Source organism: Ammodytes marinus (genome assembly GCF_949987685.1).
Source record: "Ammodytes marinus genome assembly, chromosome: 11".
NCBI lineage: Eukaryota > Metazoa > Chordata > Actinopteri > Uranoscopiformes > Ammodytidae > Ammodytes > Ammodytes marinus.
In genome coordinates this window covers 20,819,179-20,838,741 of record NC_137215.1, presented here as the reverse complement: position 1 = coordinate 20,838,741, position 19,563 = coordinate 20,819,179, and the positions used below count along the sequence as shown (strand labels likewise).

Below are 19,563 nucleotides of genomic sequence, written 5' to 3'. Positions count from 1 at the left end.
GACTCGCTACAAGGTGTACAATTTCAGTGTAGAGTTCCGGTGTGTCATTTTCGTCAATTAACACGTTAATTATTTTGAGTGCATAGAGACAACTTCAAAATAAAATTAAATCAAAACATAGTGCGAAACCATTCCTGTTAAATACGTTGAATCATTATTATCTGCGCATTATTTCCTTACGTTTCACATCGGGCAAACTTTAATGCAACACCTCCGATGCCCGTCGTCATTCATCCTTCGCTGTCGAAACACAGGTAGGGACGAATAATGTTGTTAAATGCGTCCCATATTTCAGGAAGGTGTTGTTGCTGAGGTGTATTTAAACATTTGAATGTTTTTGAGATGTCGATAGAAAGCTGAAGCTTTGTGTGTGTGTGTGTGTGTACGTATAGCCGGAGTTTTACTCGGTTTAAAGGAGGAACCAGCTAGCTTTAGGCTGCTAACCAGCTCGCCTGTCAACAGCTGGAGGCAACAGCTGTCAACACAGAGCAGGAAAGTGTCACCGCTAGCGAGCTTTGACATTTTGATTTGCTGCGTTGTATACGACGAATAAGCACGGGTTGGTTAAAACACAAAGCTCCGACTTCAAAATAACGTTTGTCTCTTGCAGAAAGCTAATGGAGTCATAGCATGAACAGCAAATGTCCTCAATTCCTAACTCCAGTGCTGTTTTAATGCTTTTTAGGGGGATAATCTGATTGGATGAAAGGGCGACTATCAGATAAGAGACATCTACTGACCAGTATAACATTGCATTGAGGAGGGGGGTTTACAGCACTGTGTTAAGAGGTCGTCGCCATGGAGCTGGCTCACAGTCTGCTGCTCAATGAAGATGCCTTGGCCCAGATCACAGAGGCAAAGAGGCCTGTCTTCATCTTCGAATGGCTCCGCTTCTTGGACAAAGTGCTTGTGGCAGCGAATAGGGTGACTATTCAGATCTCTGCAGCATTGTTTTGGTTGTTGTATATTTTCTCTCTCTGTATGGGGCTGTCATTTGGAGGCTGTTGGTGACTCTGCTCCTGTGTGTGTTTTTGAATGGCAGGTGGATGTGAAGGAGAAGCAGAAGAAGCTGGTGGAACAGCTGACGGGACTGATCAGCAGTGCCCCCGGTCCGCCCACCAGAAAGCTGCTGGCCAAAAACCTCGCTACCCTCTACAGCATCGGCGACACCTTCACCGTTTTCCAGACCCTGGATAAATGCAACGAGATCATCAAAAGCAAGGATGACACACCTGCGTACCTGCCGACAAAACTGTAAGATCCCCCTCCATCGCAGCACTGTGTATTTTCATTGGCTATTTGTCTAATAGAGTAACTACCTATGTACACATTCTGCTTGATCTTATACATTTCAATTAAGATAAAAGCTGTTCAACAACACTGCTTTCAGAGTTTTGCTCATATACTTTAGGCCCACCGTCAAGGGTATTAGCAGTTAAGCCAAATGTTAATCTGCAACATGTTTAAAGGATGGGGATTAAGTGAACATGAGCAGATATTATTCTGTGCTTCTCGCTGGTATTAATGGAATCAGAGAGTTGTCCATCATTGCTGAGCTGCAGGGTTTTACTCATTCTTACAAACTTGCCTGTGTTGGTTCACACAGCGGTCACAACGTCTTTGCTAACCCTTAAGCCACTGTGCTACTCCTACAGTGTTTCAGTGTAGACAATAATGTGTTCGGAGCTTTTTCCTGACACATTCTATTATGCCATTATCATTAATCATTCATAAAATCAAAGCCTGTATAGATGTTCTCAAGGTGAGTTTTATTTGATAAACGTGAATATTTTATGGAATATTATAGAAACCCCCACAGACGTTCTGGCAGTTAAATTTAAAGATATAATCATACATTATATATTAATTTTAATATGTTCATTCCAATGATTGATAAAATAAGTTCTCATCTGATTATTGCATTGCGTGTCATTGCAGCGCTGCCGTGGCTTGTGTCGGAGCATTTTATGATAAAATGGGCCGGATGCTGGGAAGCCACTTTCCAGACACCATTAATAATCTTTTGAAGGCATTAAAGAGTGCAGAGGTAGGACTTTCAATAGTACAACAATTGGGTAATGGAACACACTCTTCCTTTGATAGCAGTGATGTGTTAGAATTGTATTTCAGGATATAATAAAAATAATGAATAACTATGTGACATTTTACTTTGTTGATGTAGTCCCAAGGCAGAGGGGAGATCCTTCTCAGTCTGCAGAAGGTGCTCAGTGGACTGGGTGGGGCTGCGGCTTCATGTCACAGAGATATCTACAAGAATGCCCGCTCTCTACTCACAGACAGGTCCATGGCCGTACGCTGTGCGGTAGCGAAGGTTGGTCTTGGAAAAATGTCTAATGCTGTTAAAAATAAATAAGCATATTAGATTTAGTAATTGCTGACATTATTGTCCTGTCTCATGCTGCTTAATGTTTGTGAAGGTTCCTTGCTCTGGTGGACTTGGATACAATGCAGAGAGCTGACACTGCAGTAGTAGCAGTAGTAGTAGTAGTAGTAGTAGTAGTAGTAGTAGTAGTAGTAGTAGTAGTAGTAGTAGTAGTAGTAGTAGTGTAGCAGTGTAATATTCAACCTTTTTCTCTCAAAATCAAACTTTGCTCCAAAAATTCCTTTGTCGAAATCCAAGCCTCCAGACAATTTCCTTTTTCTAAAACATGAAATATTTCTATAATTTGTATTATATGCTACAAGTTTTGTCCCCAGGATATTGCAACTCGATTTAAAAAAAAAGAGCATCCATGTCGTTTGTATGCATCTCTGTATGCCTATAGTATATGTGATGTTTCCTGCATAGCATAATGTAAATGTTACTAACCGGCCTCCATCTGTATTCTTGCTGTCTGATCAGTGCCTGTTGGAGCTGCAGAATGAGGCAGTATTCATGTGGACCACAGAGCTGGAGAACGTGGCCACTTTGTGTTACAAAGCCCTGGAAGGATCTAACTATGGTGTTCGTGTGGCAGTGGCTAAACTGCTGGGGACAGTCATGGCTACAGCCTTGATGCCCAAACAAGCAGCTGGTAGGTTACATAGTTGATAATGTTTGTAGTTTGTATTGGGCTCCTTTCGTGTTTTGTGTACTGGCTAACAAATATCTTCCCGATCTCAATGTGTTTTCCTTTAGTGATGCGTCAGAATGTGAAGCGGGCCACTCTGGAGGAGGTTCTTGAGCTAATGGCCACTGGTTTTCTGCGTGGTGGATCTGGCTTCCTGAAGAGCGGAGGGGAGATGTTGAAGGGGGGAGGCTCCGTCAGCAGGGAGGTGCGGGTGGGCGTCACGCAGGTGAGGCTAATTGTGCCTTGTATGCTTTTTTTTATATGTATGTGCTGTATGTTTTTATGTATGTGGATGTGTTTTTTTTATGATTGTTTAAAAGCCCTTCTAGGGACGGGGATTGGAAAATAGCAGTAACTTTAAATGCTGTGATGCTGTGTACATTGCAGATTTTTTGTTCAGGTTTCTATGTGATAGCATCTGTCCCTATCAGATCAATGTTTAATGAAATTAAAAATTCTCAGCCAAAATAATTTGAGCTTGCGTTTTTCCGATTCAGCCGCTTCACACATGACCCTTTCTTCATCTTCCCCAGGCCTACGTTGTGTTTGTGACCACACTTGGCGGTCAGTGGCTGGAGCGTAACTTTGCCACGTTCCTGTCCCACGTGTTGGACCTGGTGTCTCACCCGAGGGCCACGCAGACGCACGTGGAGGCCGTGTACTCGCGCCGCTGCGTGTCCTTCATGCTGCGCGCCACCCTCGGGGGCCTGCTCGGAGAGAAAGCCCAAATCGCAGCCGGCAAAGAACTCTGCCAAGCCATCAGCAAGCAAATGAGGGCTGTGGGTAAGGAGGATGGGGGGGAAATGTCACGGTTCAGAGCATTACAGAGTAAGTACTCAACCATCATTATCACTTTTAATTCACCCTTCATTCAGTTTTTAAAATACTTGCATGCATGGCTTAGTTTTTCTCGTTTTTTGTCTTTTGCTGTGTGTGGAGATGGCTTTCCCTATTTCTGCTCTCCTTCTTGCTTTCTGCCCTTGCTTCTTTGTGACTTGCTTTCCTCTTCCTTACATTTCTTTTATACCACAAGCAGTAGCATCACATCGTCAGATACATTATCCATTGCCAGCTCAGCATTAACAAACTACCCATGCTTGCATTATTGCATATCCTCCATGACTGTTTGCCTTATTGTATTACAATCCCCAAAGAGCATATAACATTACTCTTTCTGGCTGTTGACATCTGGCTGACACCAGCAAAAAAGAAAAATGCATGTGCCACTAAATTCACAGACGCAGTAGGAACAAGCCATTTCCCCCCCGCAGCAACAAGACATAGTATTTGCAAGTTTGTCCATCATTTAGTTTTTATTGATTTCAGTTCCTTCAAATGTCCCTTTTTTCTGCCTTAAAACAACACACCGATCATTTTTAGAATCCCATTTATGTCATTCAAAAGGGATGATTCTTACTCTGATTTGCTTTGCAACCTTTTAAATGGGTGTAAACTATGTCAAACATGTTCATACTGATGTTAAGAAATAAAATATATATATATATATTGAATGTCATGGTCTTAGGCTTTTTCTCTTCACTTCACCTGACTTTACCTGCTGCTTGTAGCTTTTCCAACCAGCTGGATCTGTGAGACTTCTTGGAATTAGACTTTGTGAACAAATCTTTGCTAAAAAATATCACGTTTTGCCGGAGCCATGATGGAAGTGGGATCTCTCGGTCTAAGTTCCCCCCTCTGGATTCTGTGGTCGGTTTGTGAGGAACAACTTCACACTCCCACAGTTCACGAGGCAGCTTTTTAAATCTCTCCCCAAAAATCATTAAAATCCCCTTTTTCCTTTTTTTATATGATCTGTCTTTACTGTGGCCTATTAAGAACTCTGAGGATTGAATTGCTTGATAAAAGATAATCAGCAATATTTTTAAAAATCCAGATTAAGTTTTCTCTTTTGTCACAATTATCCTTCAATTCAACTATGACCACCACTGTTTCCAATATAGTACCTTCCTTTTTTGTATGGAATTCAACCCTCAGAGCTCTGTGTTTGTGGCAGCGTGCTCCTCAGTGCTTCTGAAGATTTCTATTGCTGTAGTTTCCAAAAATTTGCAAAAAAGGATGTTTGACAGCAGTACATGGACAAATGGACTAGTAGCCGGACAATTAGGTCATTATATAGTATGTCAGTGCTATAATTCATTTATATAAATTGGACAAAAAAAAGTGCCTTATTGTTGGGGAAAAAATCTATCTAATTTGCAATTCAGCACAGGTCACCTTATCCATCAATGCTGCACACATTCTGAATTAGTAACCTACAGTATTATCCTATTTATAAGGGGTTGTGATCTAGTTTAAGTCCTGACAAACCCTCCTCGTTTGGTTTCTCTCCGTCTCTGCCACGTTTGCTTCCAGAGGCCGTTGTGAATGACATCAGTGGAGAGAACAAGGCCGGGGCGGCTGACGTCTCCGCCAGTCAGCATGTTATGGTGTGTGCCCTGAAAGAGCTGGGAAGTCTGGTTCAGAGCTTGAGTGCCACAGCTTCACCCCTCATCCAGGAGCCTTCTATCGGTGAGACACACACAACTTTCCCCTCAAGTTTCATTAAACACATGCTGGGATTTCATGGATGAAATACACTAGAGTATCCATCAAAGGTGGATTTAGCGATTCTGGAGAACACTTGTTGACAAAAGCACTTTTTGTCAAAATTAGTGAATATCTCCTCACATTCCGCTACCTGTCCATACTGTGTGTGCGTGCTGAAAAGAAAATCAGGTGTCATAACACAGCCTAGGCTCTGTAACAGGATATGTAAACAAAGGGGGCACACCAAAGCTAGCAACATGCACCTTTACAGAGCTTAGGCTGTGTATTAACATTGCATTTCTTTTCCACGCACACAGTATGTACAGGTAGCGGATCGTGAGAAGATACACCCTGACTTTGACAAATTTATTTGACAACGAGCCCCCTCTGGAATCGCTGACTCCACCTTTAAACAGAATATAAGCTGCCTCTCTAGTGACTGAAATACATTAAGCACTACTCACTCATACTCTATTGTTGTGAAGAAATCAATTTAGACTGGGTCCAATCACAAATCTAAACATATTCCATCTCCTCTTCCCCAGGACTTCTTGAAACTGTGACCTCGGTGCTGCTGCATCCGAGCATGGCGGCCCGTTTGGCGGCTGCGTGGTGCTTGCGCTGTGTTGCCGTGGCGCTACCCTATCAGCTGACCCCACTGCTGGACCGCTGTGCAGAGAGAATCAACAACCTGAAGAGTTCCCCCGAGGCTGTCAGCGGCTACAGCTTCGCCATGGCCGCTCTGCTGGGAGGCGTCCACCAGTGTCCGCTGGGTATCCCCCACTCCAAGGGCAAGGTGTGTGGTGGGGTTACAGTGAAATCTTACTGGCTGCTCCTCTTGTATAACTGTCATGTCGGTCTTGATATTCTGTGCCAGCCTCATCGATTGCCCTGTATGGATTTAAAGCCACTGTAAACCCAAATCCTCATCATCCTTCTAACTACGTCATTTTGGGAGTGAGTTAAATGATAGTAAGCATCTGAAAAGAGTTAGGCATGTTTATCAATCCTCATCACATCAATCAATTAAATATATTGTCATTTAAGTTCTCTACTTGAAGGTCCTGACTGTTGCCATGGAGACTATTTGATAGGGCCATGCCCACACAGTCCTGTCAAATGGTTTAGACAGTAAAACATTTTTTTTTAAACTAAGTTTTATAATATTTATGAATATTTATTTTCAATCAGATTTTTGTAAATGTTTATTGAGACATCCAACTTTGATATCATATATGGATTTTTACAATTTAAAAGTTAAATTGCTTGTGTTCATTTCTCTCAGTTGGTGGTGAGCATAGCTGAAGACCTCTTACGGACGGCTGCTCAGAATAGTCGGCTTTCCCTGCAGCGCACACAGGCTGGGTGGCTGCTGCTGGGTGCCCTCATGACTCTGGGTGAGTCATCTTTCTTGACTTCGATTTGTCGACAGCGCTGTCTCCCTACTCCTCACTAACAAGGTTGCCACCGTATTGTGTTTGTGCCCAGGCCCCTCCCTCGTGCGCTATCACCTTCCCAAGATGCTGCTGCTGTGGAGGAACGTGTTCCCTCGCTCCCAGAAGGAGCTGGAGGCAGAAAAGGCCAGAGGAGACGCCTTCACCTGGCAGGTCACCCTGGAGGGCCGAGCCGGGGCACTGTGTGGTAAAACAAACACACCTTCACCCCTGTATACACCTGCACATGCTCTGTGATGTTAGCAGACACAGCTCTGTTCAACCCTCCCGTTTCTTCTATTCTGTAGCAATGCGTAGCTTCGTGGCCCACTGTCCCGAGCTGCTTACGGAAGATGTGATCCGCAGACTGATGACTCCCATTGAATGTGCCATGACCATGATGTCTCAGTGAGTGTATAGACAACAGAAAGACGGAGATATTTTTGTCTCTGTTGCAGGATTTTCGTACATGCAGTTAATTCATTAACAATATCCTACATTTCTGTCATTGTTTTAAGATTACTTATCAAATGACTGTAACGTTTTCTTCTTTTTCTCAGTGTCCCTGCCATCATTAAGGTCCATGGTGCTCATCTGAAAGCGAGTGCGGCGATGGTGAGGCTCAGGTTGTACGACATCCTGGCTCTGTTGCCTCCCAAGACCTATGAAGGTAACGCAGTCGCATTTGCACTCTCTTTTGCAAAGAAGATGAAGAACATTCATGGAGGGTGTTTTAAAGTCAGATGTGTTGTTGTTTATGTGTAGGCAGCTTTAACGCCCTCCTGAGGGAGCTGGTGGCAGAGTTCACTTTGACTGACAACTCGGCCAACACTACCACCTCCCTGCTGCGCTCTCTCTGTCACTATGACGACAGTGTGCTCATGGGCTCCTGGCTACAAGAGACGGATCACAAGTCAATAGAGGACCAGGTGAGCAAAATGGTCTATTAAGATTCTCATAATGATTTGTAATAACTATCTATAATTACGTACATTATTTGTTATTTTCTCACATATTGGTAACTGTGGACCCTACTGTGTGATCGTTTATAAACAGCTGCAGCCCAACAGTGCCTCTGGCAGCGGGGCTCTGGAACACGATCCCTCCTCCATCTACCTGCGTATCCCGGTAGGCGAGGCCATCCCAGGGCCTCTCCCTTTGGGTGTGTCGGTCATCGATGCTTCGGTGGCTCTTTTCGGTGTGGTTTTCCCCCATGTCTCCTTTAAACACAGGTGAGGGATTTAGTTGTTGAAATGGTTTTAATAGTTGCAACATTGTCTTATCTCTTATTATTTTGTACATATATTTACTGTTTCCTTTGTGACATGCTTGTTGGTGATACATTCTACATGCCTTTATATTTGATCCAGGCTGCAGATGCTAGACCACTTTGCAGAGTGTATAAAGCAGGCCAAAGGAGTTCGACAGCAGGCAGTCCAACTCAACATCTTCACTGCAGTGCTTAGTGCCCTCAAGGTGAGAAAACTTGCTTCGTAAATTTGCTTTGTATCTTCTTATGACGGGAATGTCATGTTGTATAATTCAGGTAATCCATACAATGAGGAATAATGTCTCTTTTCCTTTCATCCTGAAGGGCTTGGCTGAAAACAAGAGTACTCTGGGTCCTGAGGAGGTGCGTAAGTCGGCCCTGGCCCTGGTGATGGGAGCGTTGGACAATCCTAACCCCATCCTGCGCTGTGCTGCAGGAGAAGCTCTGGGCAGGATGGCTCAGGTGGTGGGAGAGGCTACCTTCATCGCCAGAATGGCTCAGACCAGCTTTGACAAGTAAGCCTTTCGTAGCTGTGCTTTTTCTTCTTGTTTAGTCTCTTTTCTATTATTTCTCATGTTAAGAGTAAAAAGCTTTTTAATATTTTATTGGCGGTCAAAGATGTTTTCAGGAAGATAAATGTTCAAGTCTTTGTTTGTCCTCAAAATTAATTTAGCTTAACTCTACATCCTTGGCTTAAATCATGTGCTGATTATATTTCTTCCTCCTTTATTTCCAGACTGAAGTCAGCTCGTGATGTAGTATCAAGGACGGGCCATTCACTGGCTCTGGGCTGTCTGCATCGATATGTTGGAGGGATTGGCTCAGGCCAGCACTTAAAGACCAGTGTCAGCATCTTATTGGCTCTGGCCCAGGATGGTTCCTCTCATGAGGTCCAGGTACAGTGAATTACTCACAAGGAATATATTTTTTTTCATTTAAAGAAAAATCTAATTGTAGTTGTAATAAGTAGTCTGCAGTGCAGTTTTTCTTCATCTAAATTCGATTAAATATTGATGAATGGGTTGATTATTTTCTATATATTTTTTTTTTTCAAAAACAACTTGCCTTGATTTTATCATTTGTGTTTTTCACATATATGAATTCACATATTTTCTCTCTGTTTTTTTTTAAATATCAGACATGGGCTCTGCACTCTCTGGCTCTGATTGTGGATTCCAGTGGTCCCATGTACAGAGGCTACGTGGAGCCCACACTGTCCCTGGTCCTCACCCTGCTCCTCACTGTGCCTCCGTCTCACACAGAGGTGCACCAGTGTTTGGGCCGCTGCCTGGGAGCTCTCATCACCACCGTGGGACCAGAATTACAGGGTAACTTCAGCAGAAAAAGGGAAGAAAAACTGAAATACTGAAATGTATTTCAGTGACCCTCATATGACTCTTTTTCTTCTAAGCTTTGAACATGTAGTATTCCCTTTCCCATCCAGCAGGTGACAGTGTAGTCAATTTTTAAACCACTACTACTTGCTATATTATTCGTGCACGGGCTAAAGTATTCATGCAGACTTGGAAGACAAACTGTGTATCCTCTTAAGTGCCTAAAATTCTGTTGCATTTTGTTTTCTAGGAAATGGAGCCACTATCTCCACCATCCGCTCGTCCTGCCTGGTGGGTTGTGCTATAATGCAGGACCACTCCGACTCCCTGGTGCAGGCGGCTGCCATCTCATGTTTGCAGCAGCTGCACATGTTCGCTCCACGCCACGTCAACCTGTCCAGCCTGGTGCCATGTCTCTGTGTAAGCCATAATCAGTGTCAGACAGCACGGTAGTTATAATTTGTTTTGATTTCTTAATCCTAATTTCCTGCTGTGCTAATGGGACCCCCTGCAGGTGCACCTGTGCAGCTCTCACCTGTTGCTGCGTCGCGCTGCCGTGGCCTGCCTCAGACAGCTCGCTCAGAGAGAGGCCGCAGAGGTCTGTGAGTATGCCATGAGCCTGGCCAAGAGGGCAGGGGACGGAAAAGACCACACTACAATCAGTGAGTACACGTCGTGAGCCTAAAGCAGTCTGTTCAGTTCAAATCCTTCAGTGAGACGCTGTGATTCTAACCGTGTTTACTCTGTCCCTTGTTTAGATCTGAACATCACAGAGACGGGCCTGGAGGGAGTTCTGTTTGGCATGCTGGACCGAGAGACAGACAGAAAGCTGTGTTCTGATATCCACGACACACTGGGCCACATGCTGTCCTCTCTTGCCGTGGAGAAGCTCTCTCATTGGCTGAAACTCTGCAAGGACGTCCTGGCGGCAACAACGACAAAAGGTAAATCTACAAAGCCAAACACGACTGACACCTGACCATTTCCTGTTTCTCAGTAAAAAAAAAAGGGCTGAACAAACAAAGTAGATCAAAGTAAGCATCACAGAGTAAAACTATGTCAAGTTTATCTCTACTGCCGAGTATCCTGTTAAATGTTCACGTCACTATCAGCCATTTCTATCTGGTAAAGCAAACATAAGCAATGAAGTGGACAGTAATTTCTTTTGTTATAGCCCTATAGTATTATAAGTGTTTCCTCTCCTCTTTCAGATGTACCAGCACCCGTTGTGTTCGAGGTGGAAAGGGATGAGGAAGACTCGGAGAAAAAAGACGAGATGGACGACGACACCATGTTCACAGGCCTGGGGGAAGACGACAAGTCCAAGCCGTCTGTGGCGCCGCGCTGGGTGACGCGGGTATTTGCCGCCGACTGCTTGTGCCGCATCATTCTGCTGTGTGAGAACGACAAGGCGCATTTTGACCTGGCAGCTGCCCGCTCCGCTCAAGCCAAGAACCCCAAAGGTACCATTCATCAAGACTGCCAGAACAGAGAGGCTGATGCCAGTTCAAGAATGAGCTGCCTAAGAAAAAGCTCATTCATGTGCTTCTATGTACAGAGAGATGGGATAAAGCTAGAGATGAACAAGCTAAATGTGGGAGGGATTTTCTTTCAATGTGACAAGTATTTACATAAGCACCTTCCAAAATAAGGAAGCATTCTAACAGGCTTAGAACATAATGGCACACTGTGGTGATTGTGCTGCTCTGGAAGAAGCTATAGCAGTGTTCTTTAGTGACTGGAATTGAGTGGAAGGTTGGTTCGCATTAGTACAGCTAATCCTTTGAAGGGCGCCCTTCAGCGGAAACTCAATTAAACCTCAGCCTCAAGGTCGATATCCAGTTTCCTTTGAGTCCCTGAAAGCAAACGTTGAAACTTTGAAGAATTGTGATTCTGTGTCCATCTGTGTTTCATCATCTCTTCTTCTTTAATCTGTTTATTCATTCTCACTAAGGGGAAGGTGTTAAAAAGCAAACACAAGGCCTTTGAGGACTCTACAATGTTATCTTCTTGCTGACGTGCTACCCATCATCAATAAACAAAATGGCAACTGGGAAATGATGAAAAAAACAAAAATCTGTTCTAGATTTTATATATATTATATGTTGCTGTTCATTTCGGTCAAAGATTTCTTACTAAGGTTATGCATGTGTTTTTTATTCCCTTACTACACAATCCTTATTTTTCCTCCCTTTCCTTCCAGGAGATCAGTTGGTGCTCCATTTGTCTGACCTCATCCGCATGGCCTTCATGGCGGCCACAGACCACAGTAACCAGCTTAGGATGGCGGGCCTGCAAGCCCTGGAGGACATCATTAAAAAGTTTGCTTCCGTACCAGAGCCCGAGTTCCCAGGACACGTAATCCTGGAACAATACCAGGCCAACGTGAGTCAAATTACCTCAAGCTGCAAAATGAATTGTGAAAAAAGTTGGAAAAGTGATCAATCATGTACATGTGTGCACTTAGGTGGGAGCTGCCCTCAGACCTGCCTTTTCACCTGATACACCGTCTGACATAACTGCTAAGGCATGCCAGGTGAGGTCCCCTGCCTTGTTTATGGACAGTTAGAAGAAAGGTTTTACCAGCTCATTTGGTTACTTACCATTTGATGTCATTAGCTCCATTTGAGGTCTAGACTGAAAAAATGATGATAAAATGAGATACTTTTAACACCTAGCAGCCAGTTCTGTTCAAACTGTCTTCCTCAGGAACAGCCCTTAAATATTTATATACAAATATTGAAGCTGTTAGAGGCTTTTGTAACAATGCTACTGCAGCAGCAGTTAATTACCAATGCACACACTTAATCAACATCCCCTAAGAACCCAGCTGTCACATTTTCTGGCTCAATGCTCTTTGACCAATTTCACTGATGTAAAGAATGAGTGACTGTAAAATAACGAACGTGCACGTCAGCAGTATTTTTACAAAACTTTTTCAGGAAGGCTTAGGTCTTCATTGGTTAATAAAATAACAAATGTCTGCTCCACTAATACAGCCCTAACATGTAGGTCCTTTTTATTAATAGCTGTTCTTTCACACCTCTACCTCCTTCAATGGGTAATCAACCTTGAGTGCACCATTATGTAATGTCGTGTTTTTTTTTTACCCCAAAAAATGGTAGCCAAAAGGCCATGTAGGCTGTAAATGTTCAATAACTTTTACCGTTTATTACCTTGACCCTTCGATGTGACCACAGGTGTGTAGTACCTGGATCGGTAGCGGCGTAGTCAGTGACCTCAATGACTTGCGGCGTGTCCACAATCTGCTGGTGTCGTCGCTGGACAAGGTGCAGGCTGGGAAGGGCTCATCCAGTCAGCTGTACAGCGAGAGCGCCACCACCATGGAGAAACTGGCTGTGCTTAAGGCATGGGCCGAGGTGAGGCCAAAGACCCTGATCAGAGCACTGTTCTCCTGGGTTTGTTCTAATGATGTACTTACAGTATACATACCGGCTTTTCTTCTTAGGTATATGTGATGGCGATGAAGATCAAGAAAGAGGCGGAGTCTAAGCCGGCCAAACCAGTCCAAACTGTAGACGAGGACGAGGATGAGGACGATCGTAGCGCCAACGTGCTTCCGCCCGACAGCCTCATCACTTTGGTTCAGCCGGAGCTGCCGTCTCTGAGCCGCCTGTGGCTGGCCATGCTGCGAGACTACGCCCTGCTCACTCTGCCTGCTGAGTTCTCAAGTCAGCTGCCCCCTGAGGGTACACAGCAGATTCTTTACTACCATATTATGCAGAATATGATCAAATCACGTTTCAAAGCAATGTATTGGTCTAAACAGGTCTCATTATTTTGCTTCTGTTTTTTTTAGGTGGAGCTTTCTATACTCCAGAGACTATAGACACAGCAAGGCTCCACTATCGCAGCTCGTGGGCCCCCGTCCTGCATGCTGTAGCCCTGTGGCTGAGCAGCACTGGGTTCGGAGAAGGTGAAGAGAAAGAAGATGTCACCTCAGCCCCCTCCAAGGCTCCGGCCATTACTCAAGGGGCCTTCACCAACACAAAGACCTCTGAGGAGTCGGTCAAAGACAGGATGCATCTGATGCTGGGTAAAGAGACAGAGATTGTTTGTGGTATATAGTTATACGTTTTCATTGTTTTTATACTTCAATGAGATTCTATACTGATGTATCTTTACGTTATTTTTAGCACATAGGTATTTAAAGAGGAAAGATTATGTTTGAACAGAGACACCAGTCCTTCACCTATTTTAATTGTTATATATGTATTTTTCTGAAAACTTTAACCTATCCCAAATTATACAATTGTCTTTGAACACTTTTTACACAGCCACTGCTTACTGTTTGCAGAACATTCATGCATCCCACTAGCATCTGCCTTCAGTTAAAGGGTGGTGGTTGGCAAGAAAAGAGTCCAGCGTGAACACACCCTAAGTGCATTTCTGTGTTCCGTCTCTCAGGTGTCAGTATAGAGTTTCTTTGCTTCCCCCGGCCGGAGGAGCCCATTGAGCATGTGATGTCCTGCCTGCATGCCCTGTACACTCTGCTAGAATCTCCATGCGCTAAGACCCACATCGCAGAGGACCAGGTAAAGAATTACAAGTCACAATTGTGAGGGAGATTTGTTGCCACTATGCCGTAATTAGAATAGTTTAAAACACATTAATTATTCAATATAATCTTTCTAAAAAGATATTTGTGAATATGCAGCTATATTTAATTTTTTAAGATTTTTTGGGGCATTTAAAAAAAGATTGGATTTATTAGACAGTTCGGAGGGACAGAGGTGAAATGGGGTAGAGAGGGGAATGACATGCAGAGGTCTGCTGCTTCTTATTACTAAGCCTTTGTGGGTGAGCGTTCAAACCACTACACCACGAGCGCCCCCCTATTTAGCTATATCTATCTGCATTTTAGGAAATAGAGTTTTTTCATTTGCTTTTTTGGACTGACTGCTTTAACCAAGTATATAAGAAACTGAGTGTTTTGATGCATGGCCTCTGTTATTAGTTGGTCTAGTTGGTCTAGTTCATGTGATATATTTACCAGTGACTGATCACCACCTCAAGTCCAATTATCTGGTAAATACGACAGGGTCTCTTGATATTTACTGACTTGACGAGGTGACAAGGACACTCCATTAAACAACTGACGGCCAAACAATGGACAATGGGATCCTGAGGGCTTCAAAGGATACATTGGTTGTGTCCTACAAACTCAGGAAAAAAAGTGTTGTGTTTCTCAGCTGCTTTTCTGAATTGGGACAGCCCCATGACGTATTTAGTCTAGAAGTGTTGCCTTAAGAGGATCCTGCCCTTTTAAATTGGGACACAGCATGAGTCTCTCTGCTGCTGCCACACAGTCATATCAGTCTCTGGTCACACAGACTAGAACCACATAATATGTGTGTGTGCGTTGGAGGGTAGTGGAGATCATCCTCGCTTCTGGCCCGTTTCAGAAATGAATAAGGATTTTCTGTTCTGTTCTTTAAATAGCAAAAAAGGTTTGTTCTTAAATTTCCTTCAACACATATAGTATGAAAGGCATTTAAATAAATAATATAACATAATCATATTTTTTTGTCAGAATTTTAAATCTAATTTTGAGAAAAATCTTGTACATAACCTTACTTTTCACTTAATAATAAACAGCTTGCTTGTGTAGCTGTTGGCAATGAGCGGGAAGAGATGTACTATGTGTCAGGCATTTTGAATATCAGCGTTCACATTCCCAGTGTTTCACAGTGGCATTGTTGTCAATGTTATTTCTTCTGCAGCTTTTGGCAGTGGAGCTCCTGAACGTGCTCCACAGGCTGCTGTTGACCCGGGATCCCCCTGCTGTCCAGCTCCAGGTCACTGCTGTGGTACAGGAGACCATCAGGGCTGCACTGGACCACCTGCAGCGGCAGAGGGCCAGCAAGGGTGAGAAACAACCACATTCCACAGGCTCGGCCTTTGTTTTCACATTACAACACCTTACGCTTGAACTCACCGTGGCTCAGTTGGTAGAGCGGGTTGGCCAATGATCCAAGGGTTGGCGGTTCGATCCCCGCCCGGCCACCTGTGTCGTTGTGTCCTTGGGCAAGACACTTCACCCACCTTGCCTCGTGTGAATGTGTATGACTGCTGTATGTTTGAGGTGTTGGTCGGAGGGGCTGTTGGCGCAGAATGGCAGCCACACTTCCGTCAGTCAGCCCCAGGGCAGCTGTGGCTACTATCGTAGTTTACCACCACCGGTATGACTGTGTGTGAATGAATGGAACCTGGAACCCTGTAAGCGCTTTGAGTCCTTAGGGAATAAAGCGCTATATAAATCCAGTCCATTATTATTATTATTATTATTATTATTATTATTATTATTATTATTATTAAAGCTGCTTCATTTGAACGAGGACAGACCAGAGGAGTGTTAAATAAATATTAAAGGTAGAGTCAGCGATTCTATAGAATGCTTGTTGCCAAAACACTTTTATCTAAAAATCTGTGAATATCTCCTCACAATTCGCTACCTGTCCGTACTGCAAATCTGTGTTCTGTGTAGGCAAAGAGGAAGAAGGCGAGAAAGACTGTGAGCCCCTCCCAGGGGAAGGAGGAGACACGGGGGAGCTGGTCCCTGGCAGGTCTCTGGTGTTTGCAGCCATGGAGCTGCTGGTGTTCATCCTGGTCCGCCACCTACCGCAGCTTAATACACGTGTGAGGGAGTCACCCAGCCATGTGCCACTCAGGCCTCAGAGACTACCCGACCATAGTGCGCGCCTGGTGGCAAACACACTCTCCATCCTGGCAGAGCTGCCCTCGCTCTGCTCTCCTGCTGGTGAGGCCCGAGGCAAACTGCAATAAACACACAACATGCATCATATGAAAAAAGGACACACACACACACACACACACACACACACACACACACACACACACACACACACACACACACACACACAAACACATCTGTACAAACACTGTTCAGATCGGTAGCATTTGTTCCAACTGTGATGTTTTATTCAGAACTACTAGCCTGCTTATTGTGTAGGTTTGTGTATGCGAATGATAAATGAGGGCCTGTCGACGATCAGTTGGTATTAACTGCTATATGCATTGGTGTGAGATTAAGCCTGACTATGAATCTAAGCATGCTTTCACCACTGAAAGCTAATTTTTTCTTTTTCTTTTGCCTTTACAGGAAGCATGACCATCCTACCGACGGTGCTCTTCCTACTCACGGGTGTGCTGAAGGAAACTGCGGTTAAGACTGCAGACGGCTCGGTGCCTGTGCCTGTGTCAGCTGCCCTGCAGGCCATCAAGACCATCATCACCTCCCCCCTGGCCCGGGCAGAGAGCACACAGACACAGTGGACCGACCTGGTGAGGAGCAGCCTGGCATCTGTACTAGAACACTCGCAGCCAGGTAAGCAAATACACACACATACATGTTTGAGCATGACTTCTGGCAACTCCATGCAGGGTCAAGAAAATTGTATGACATCATCATTAATTGACAAATGCCTACATGTTTGTGTATTTCTGTAGATGAGTCCAGGCCCGACATGGACGAGGTCAGTATGTTGACAGCTATCACACTCTTCCTGCTGTCTGCCAGTGATGAACTGGTTGGAGTGACCGTCCTTCAGAAGGGCTGCATGGACCGCTTCCGAAACGCCCTCAACTCTAGTGATCCCTGGGTAAAGCACCTGATGTTTTCATACACAACGCAACTCGCATATGACAATCTCAACCTGGACAGTCGACACATTTTTTCAATGTCCAATAATGTCAATTAGGCTTTCCGGGTGTGTGTGTGTGTGCAGCCAAGTTAAAATGCTTGTTTTTTTCACCCACAGGTTCAGGCACGGTGTTACCAGCTGCTGTTGTCAGTGTTTCAGCACTCCAGCCGCGCCCTGTCCACTCCCTACATCCACGCTCTGGCTCCGCTCATGGTGGAGAAGCTGAAGGCAGTGGAGCGCAGTCGGCCGGGGACTGCTGCAGAGCTGCAGGCTGTGCAGGAGGGCATCAGGGTCCTGGAGAATCTGGTCGGCATGGGCGAGGAGCAGAACCGTAAGTTTGCCTTTTGCCTAATGGACCTAATAAAGAAGCATATTTGTTCCAGAAGAGTGTTTATCTCCCTTAAAGTAGGTCTTTGAAGGATTTAGCTCAGGGCCTTTAAATGTGTGCCCTTCAAAGACCAGAGCAATGGAACATTAAACACTGAATTTACAATCCTTGCACTGGTTTGTTGTTAGTTTTACTATTGATTTGAACATGATGCTGTTTTATATAATATGCTATATTATGTATTCAAAATATACATGTAGTACTTTGTTTCCTAAATAACCTGTTTCTGTTTTGTTTTGTTTACATATCATTTGTAAAGCTGCACTGAAAACTTAGTATGCTATAAAGATGTTGACAGATTGCATATTTGTGGGTATATATATTAAACCGTGATGTATTACATTTTATTCTAGTTTTGGTGTTCAAACTGTTTCTATAAAGGGGTAAGAGGCTGTCTGATTTTTAGCATTGCTTCACACATCTGGTCCTGCTCTTGTTAGTGAGAATCTTTGTTCAATGTCTCCTCGTTTTTTTGTGTTTGGCAGGGGTGCAGTTGCTGGCTCTTCTCGTACCAACTCTCATCTCCTACCTTTTGGATGAAAACGCCATCTCCTCCGCGACCCAAGTCTCCAATAGCCTGCATGATTTTGCACTTCAGAACTTAATGCGAATTGGCCCCCTCTATCCAGCCGCCTTCAAGACAGTAATTAGTGCAGCACCTGAGCTTAAAATCCGTCTGGAATCTGCTATACGAGCCAACCAGGCCAGCAACAGAGCCAAAGCAGCAGCCAGGCAAGCTCAGCCGACTGTGCAGACCGCACCGACCATTAAACTCAAGACAAGTTTCTTCTGAACTCTCCGACAATGCACTGTACACCCTCACAGCCTAATTTAATGTTGTCTGCTGTTGGCAGAGCACCGTGTCATGTCTGTCTCGACTAAAGTTCCTTAAGCGTATTTATTTATTCTGCAGCTCATCTCTTTGCAATTGATGTTTGAGAACTCTTCTTGAAGTCAAGAAGGCAACTATGTAAATATCATTATAAAGCCTTTGAATGTTCACAAAAAAAGCTCACTTTAAAATCTGTAGGAAATTTTGATTGTGTGAATGTATCACTCGCGTATTGGATGCACATTTGTAAAGGGACATAAAGTACTTTTTTTTGGTAGGCTCCTTTTTCCTGATCTTTGTATGGTCATACTATACAAAAGTTACTGTGCCAGTCTGTAATTTGGCACCGACATGAACATGGCAGTTATTACTTTCCTTTACACTCACAATCATAGATGTTATTAAATGTATATGGTTTATTGTATGGCCTTGGGGTCTGCTGATTGTTACTCGTGGTTCTTTCTTTTATTGAAAAAGTGTTATGCTGTAAACATTCCTTCTACATGTTCTTAAACATAACTGAGATTTTTTTGTTTGATAATTATTTAGAGCCCGCAATGAGATTTTTCCGAGAACCCCTTGAATATTTAAAGCATCACATTTTCAAATGTTTTTTAGACAGCAATTGTAATTCTCACAGATGGATAATTGTTTTGCTGATAAATGGGAGAATAGTATCATTTAATATGTGTGCTGCATATCATACAAATGTATTGCTCATGACTGATTTTTGATCCATTTGTATGTGTAATCATGACATTAACAGTAGAAAATATTCCACTCTCATTTTATTTGAAATGTGAATAAAGTTCTTATGTCCTCGGGCCTGACTCTGTGCTGTTGTTGCCTGTATGGTGGTTACCATAGAGGTTGTTACACATTTTTAGCCAATGGTTGAACACAATTCGATCCTAGATCTGTGACAGAATGTGCAGCTGATTATACATTTCTGGTAGAGTACATTAAATAAAATGAAAAATAGAAACAAAAGCAGAGTCTTGGC

At 43.8% G+C, this 19,563-nt stretch overlaps 1 protein-coding gene across 3 annotated transcripts; it reads left to right on the top strand.

The window, feature by feature from the left end:
• Window positions 1–221: 221 nt before the first annotated feature.
• Window positions 222–19,384, top strand: heatr5b (HEAT repeat containing 5B). Of its 3 annotated transcripts, none has more exons than XM_080037392.1 (36): window positions 222–254; window positions 686–924; window positions 1,043–1,254; window positions 1,939–2,047; window positions 2,183–2,332; window positions 2,864–3,035; window positions 3,140–3,297; window positions 3,605–3,854; window positions 5,445–5,600; window positions 6,164–6,414; window positions 6,904–7,015; window positions 7,107–7,259; window positions 7,360–7,459; window positions 7,612–7,721; window positions 7,817–7,980; window positions 8,108–8,283; window positions 8,422–8,527; window positions 8,646–8,836; window positions 9,058–9,217; window positions 9,460–9,649; window positions 9,906–10,075; window positions 10,170–10,317; window positions 10,414–10,599; window positions 10,867–11,118; window positions 11,859–12,040; window positions 12,123–12,191; window positions 12,856–13,035; window positions 13,125–13,365; window positions 13,476–13,712; window positions 14,084–14,211; window positions 15,400–15,544; window positions 16,164–16,436; window positions 16,800–17,024; window positions 17,147–17,298; window positions 17,458–17,671; window positions 18,214–19,384. In XM_080037392.1, the coding sequence occupies exons 2-36, from the start codon at window positions 799–801 to the stop codon at window positions 18,519–18,521; spliced, it is 6,156 nt and encodes a 2,051-aa protein (XP_079893518.1). In that variant the 5' UTR covers window positions 222–254; window positions 686–798; the 3' UTR covers window positions 18,522–19,384. The 3 variants fall into 3 exon arrangements, with proteins under 3 accessions (XP_079893518.1, XP_079893516.1, XP_079893517.1); XM_080037390.1 differs by having other exon boundaries at window positions 3,605–3,899; XM_080037391.1 differs by lacking the exon at window positions 222–254 and adding an exon at window positions 544–559 and having other exon boundaries at window positions 3,605–3,899.
• The last annotated feature ends 179 nt before the right edge of the window (window positions 19,385–19,563 follow it).

What these genes read in the sequence shown, in the direction of transcription:
- heatr5b (XM_080037390.1), top strand. Translation starts at nt 799, where the DNA reads ATGGAGCTGGCTCACAGTCTGCTGCTCAATGAAGATGCCTTGGCCCAG. An exon ending in CTCGCTCTGCTCTCCTGCTG is followed by an intron (nt 16,437 to 16,799) that starts GTGAGGCCCGAG and finishes TTGCCTTTACAG; the next exon opens with GAAGCATGACCATCCTACCG. An exon ending in ACTAGAACACTCGCAGCCAG is followed by an intron (nt 17,025 to 17,146) that starts GTAAGCAAATAC and finishes GTATTTCTGTAG; the next exon opens with ATGAGTCCAGGCCCGACATG.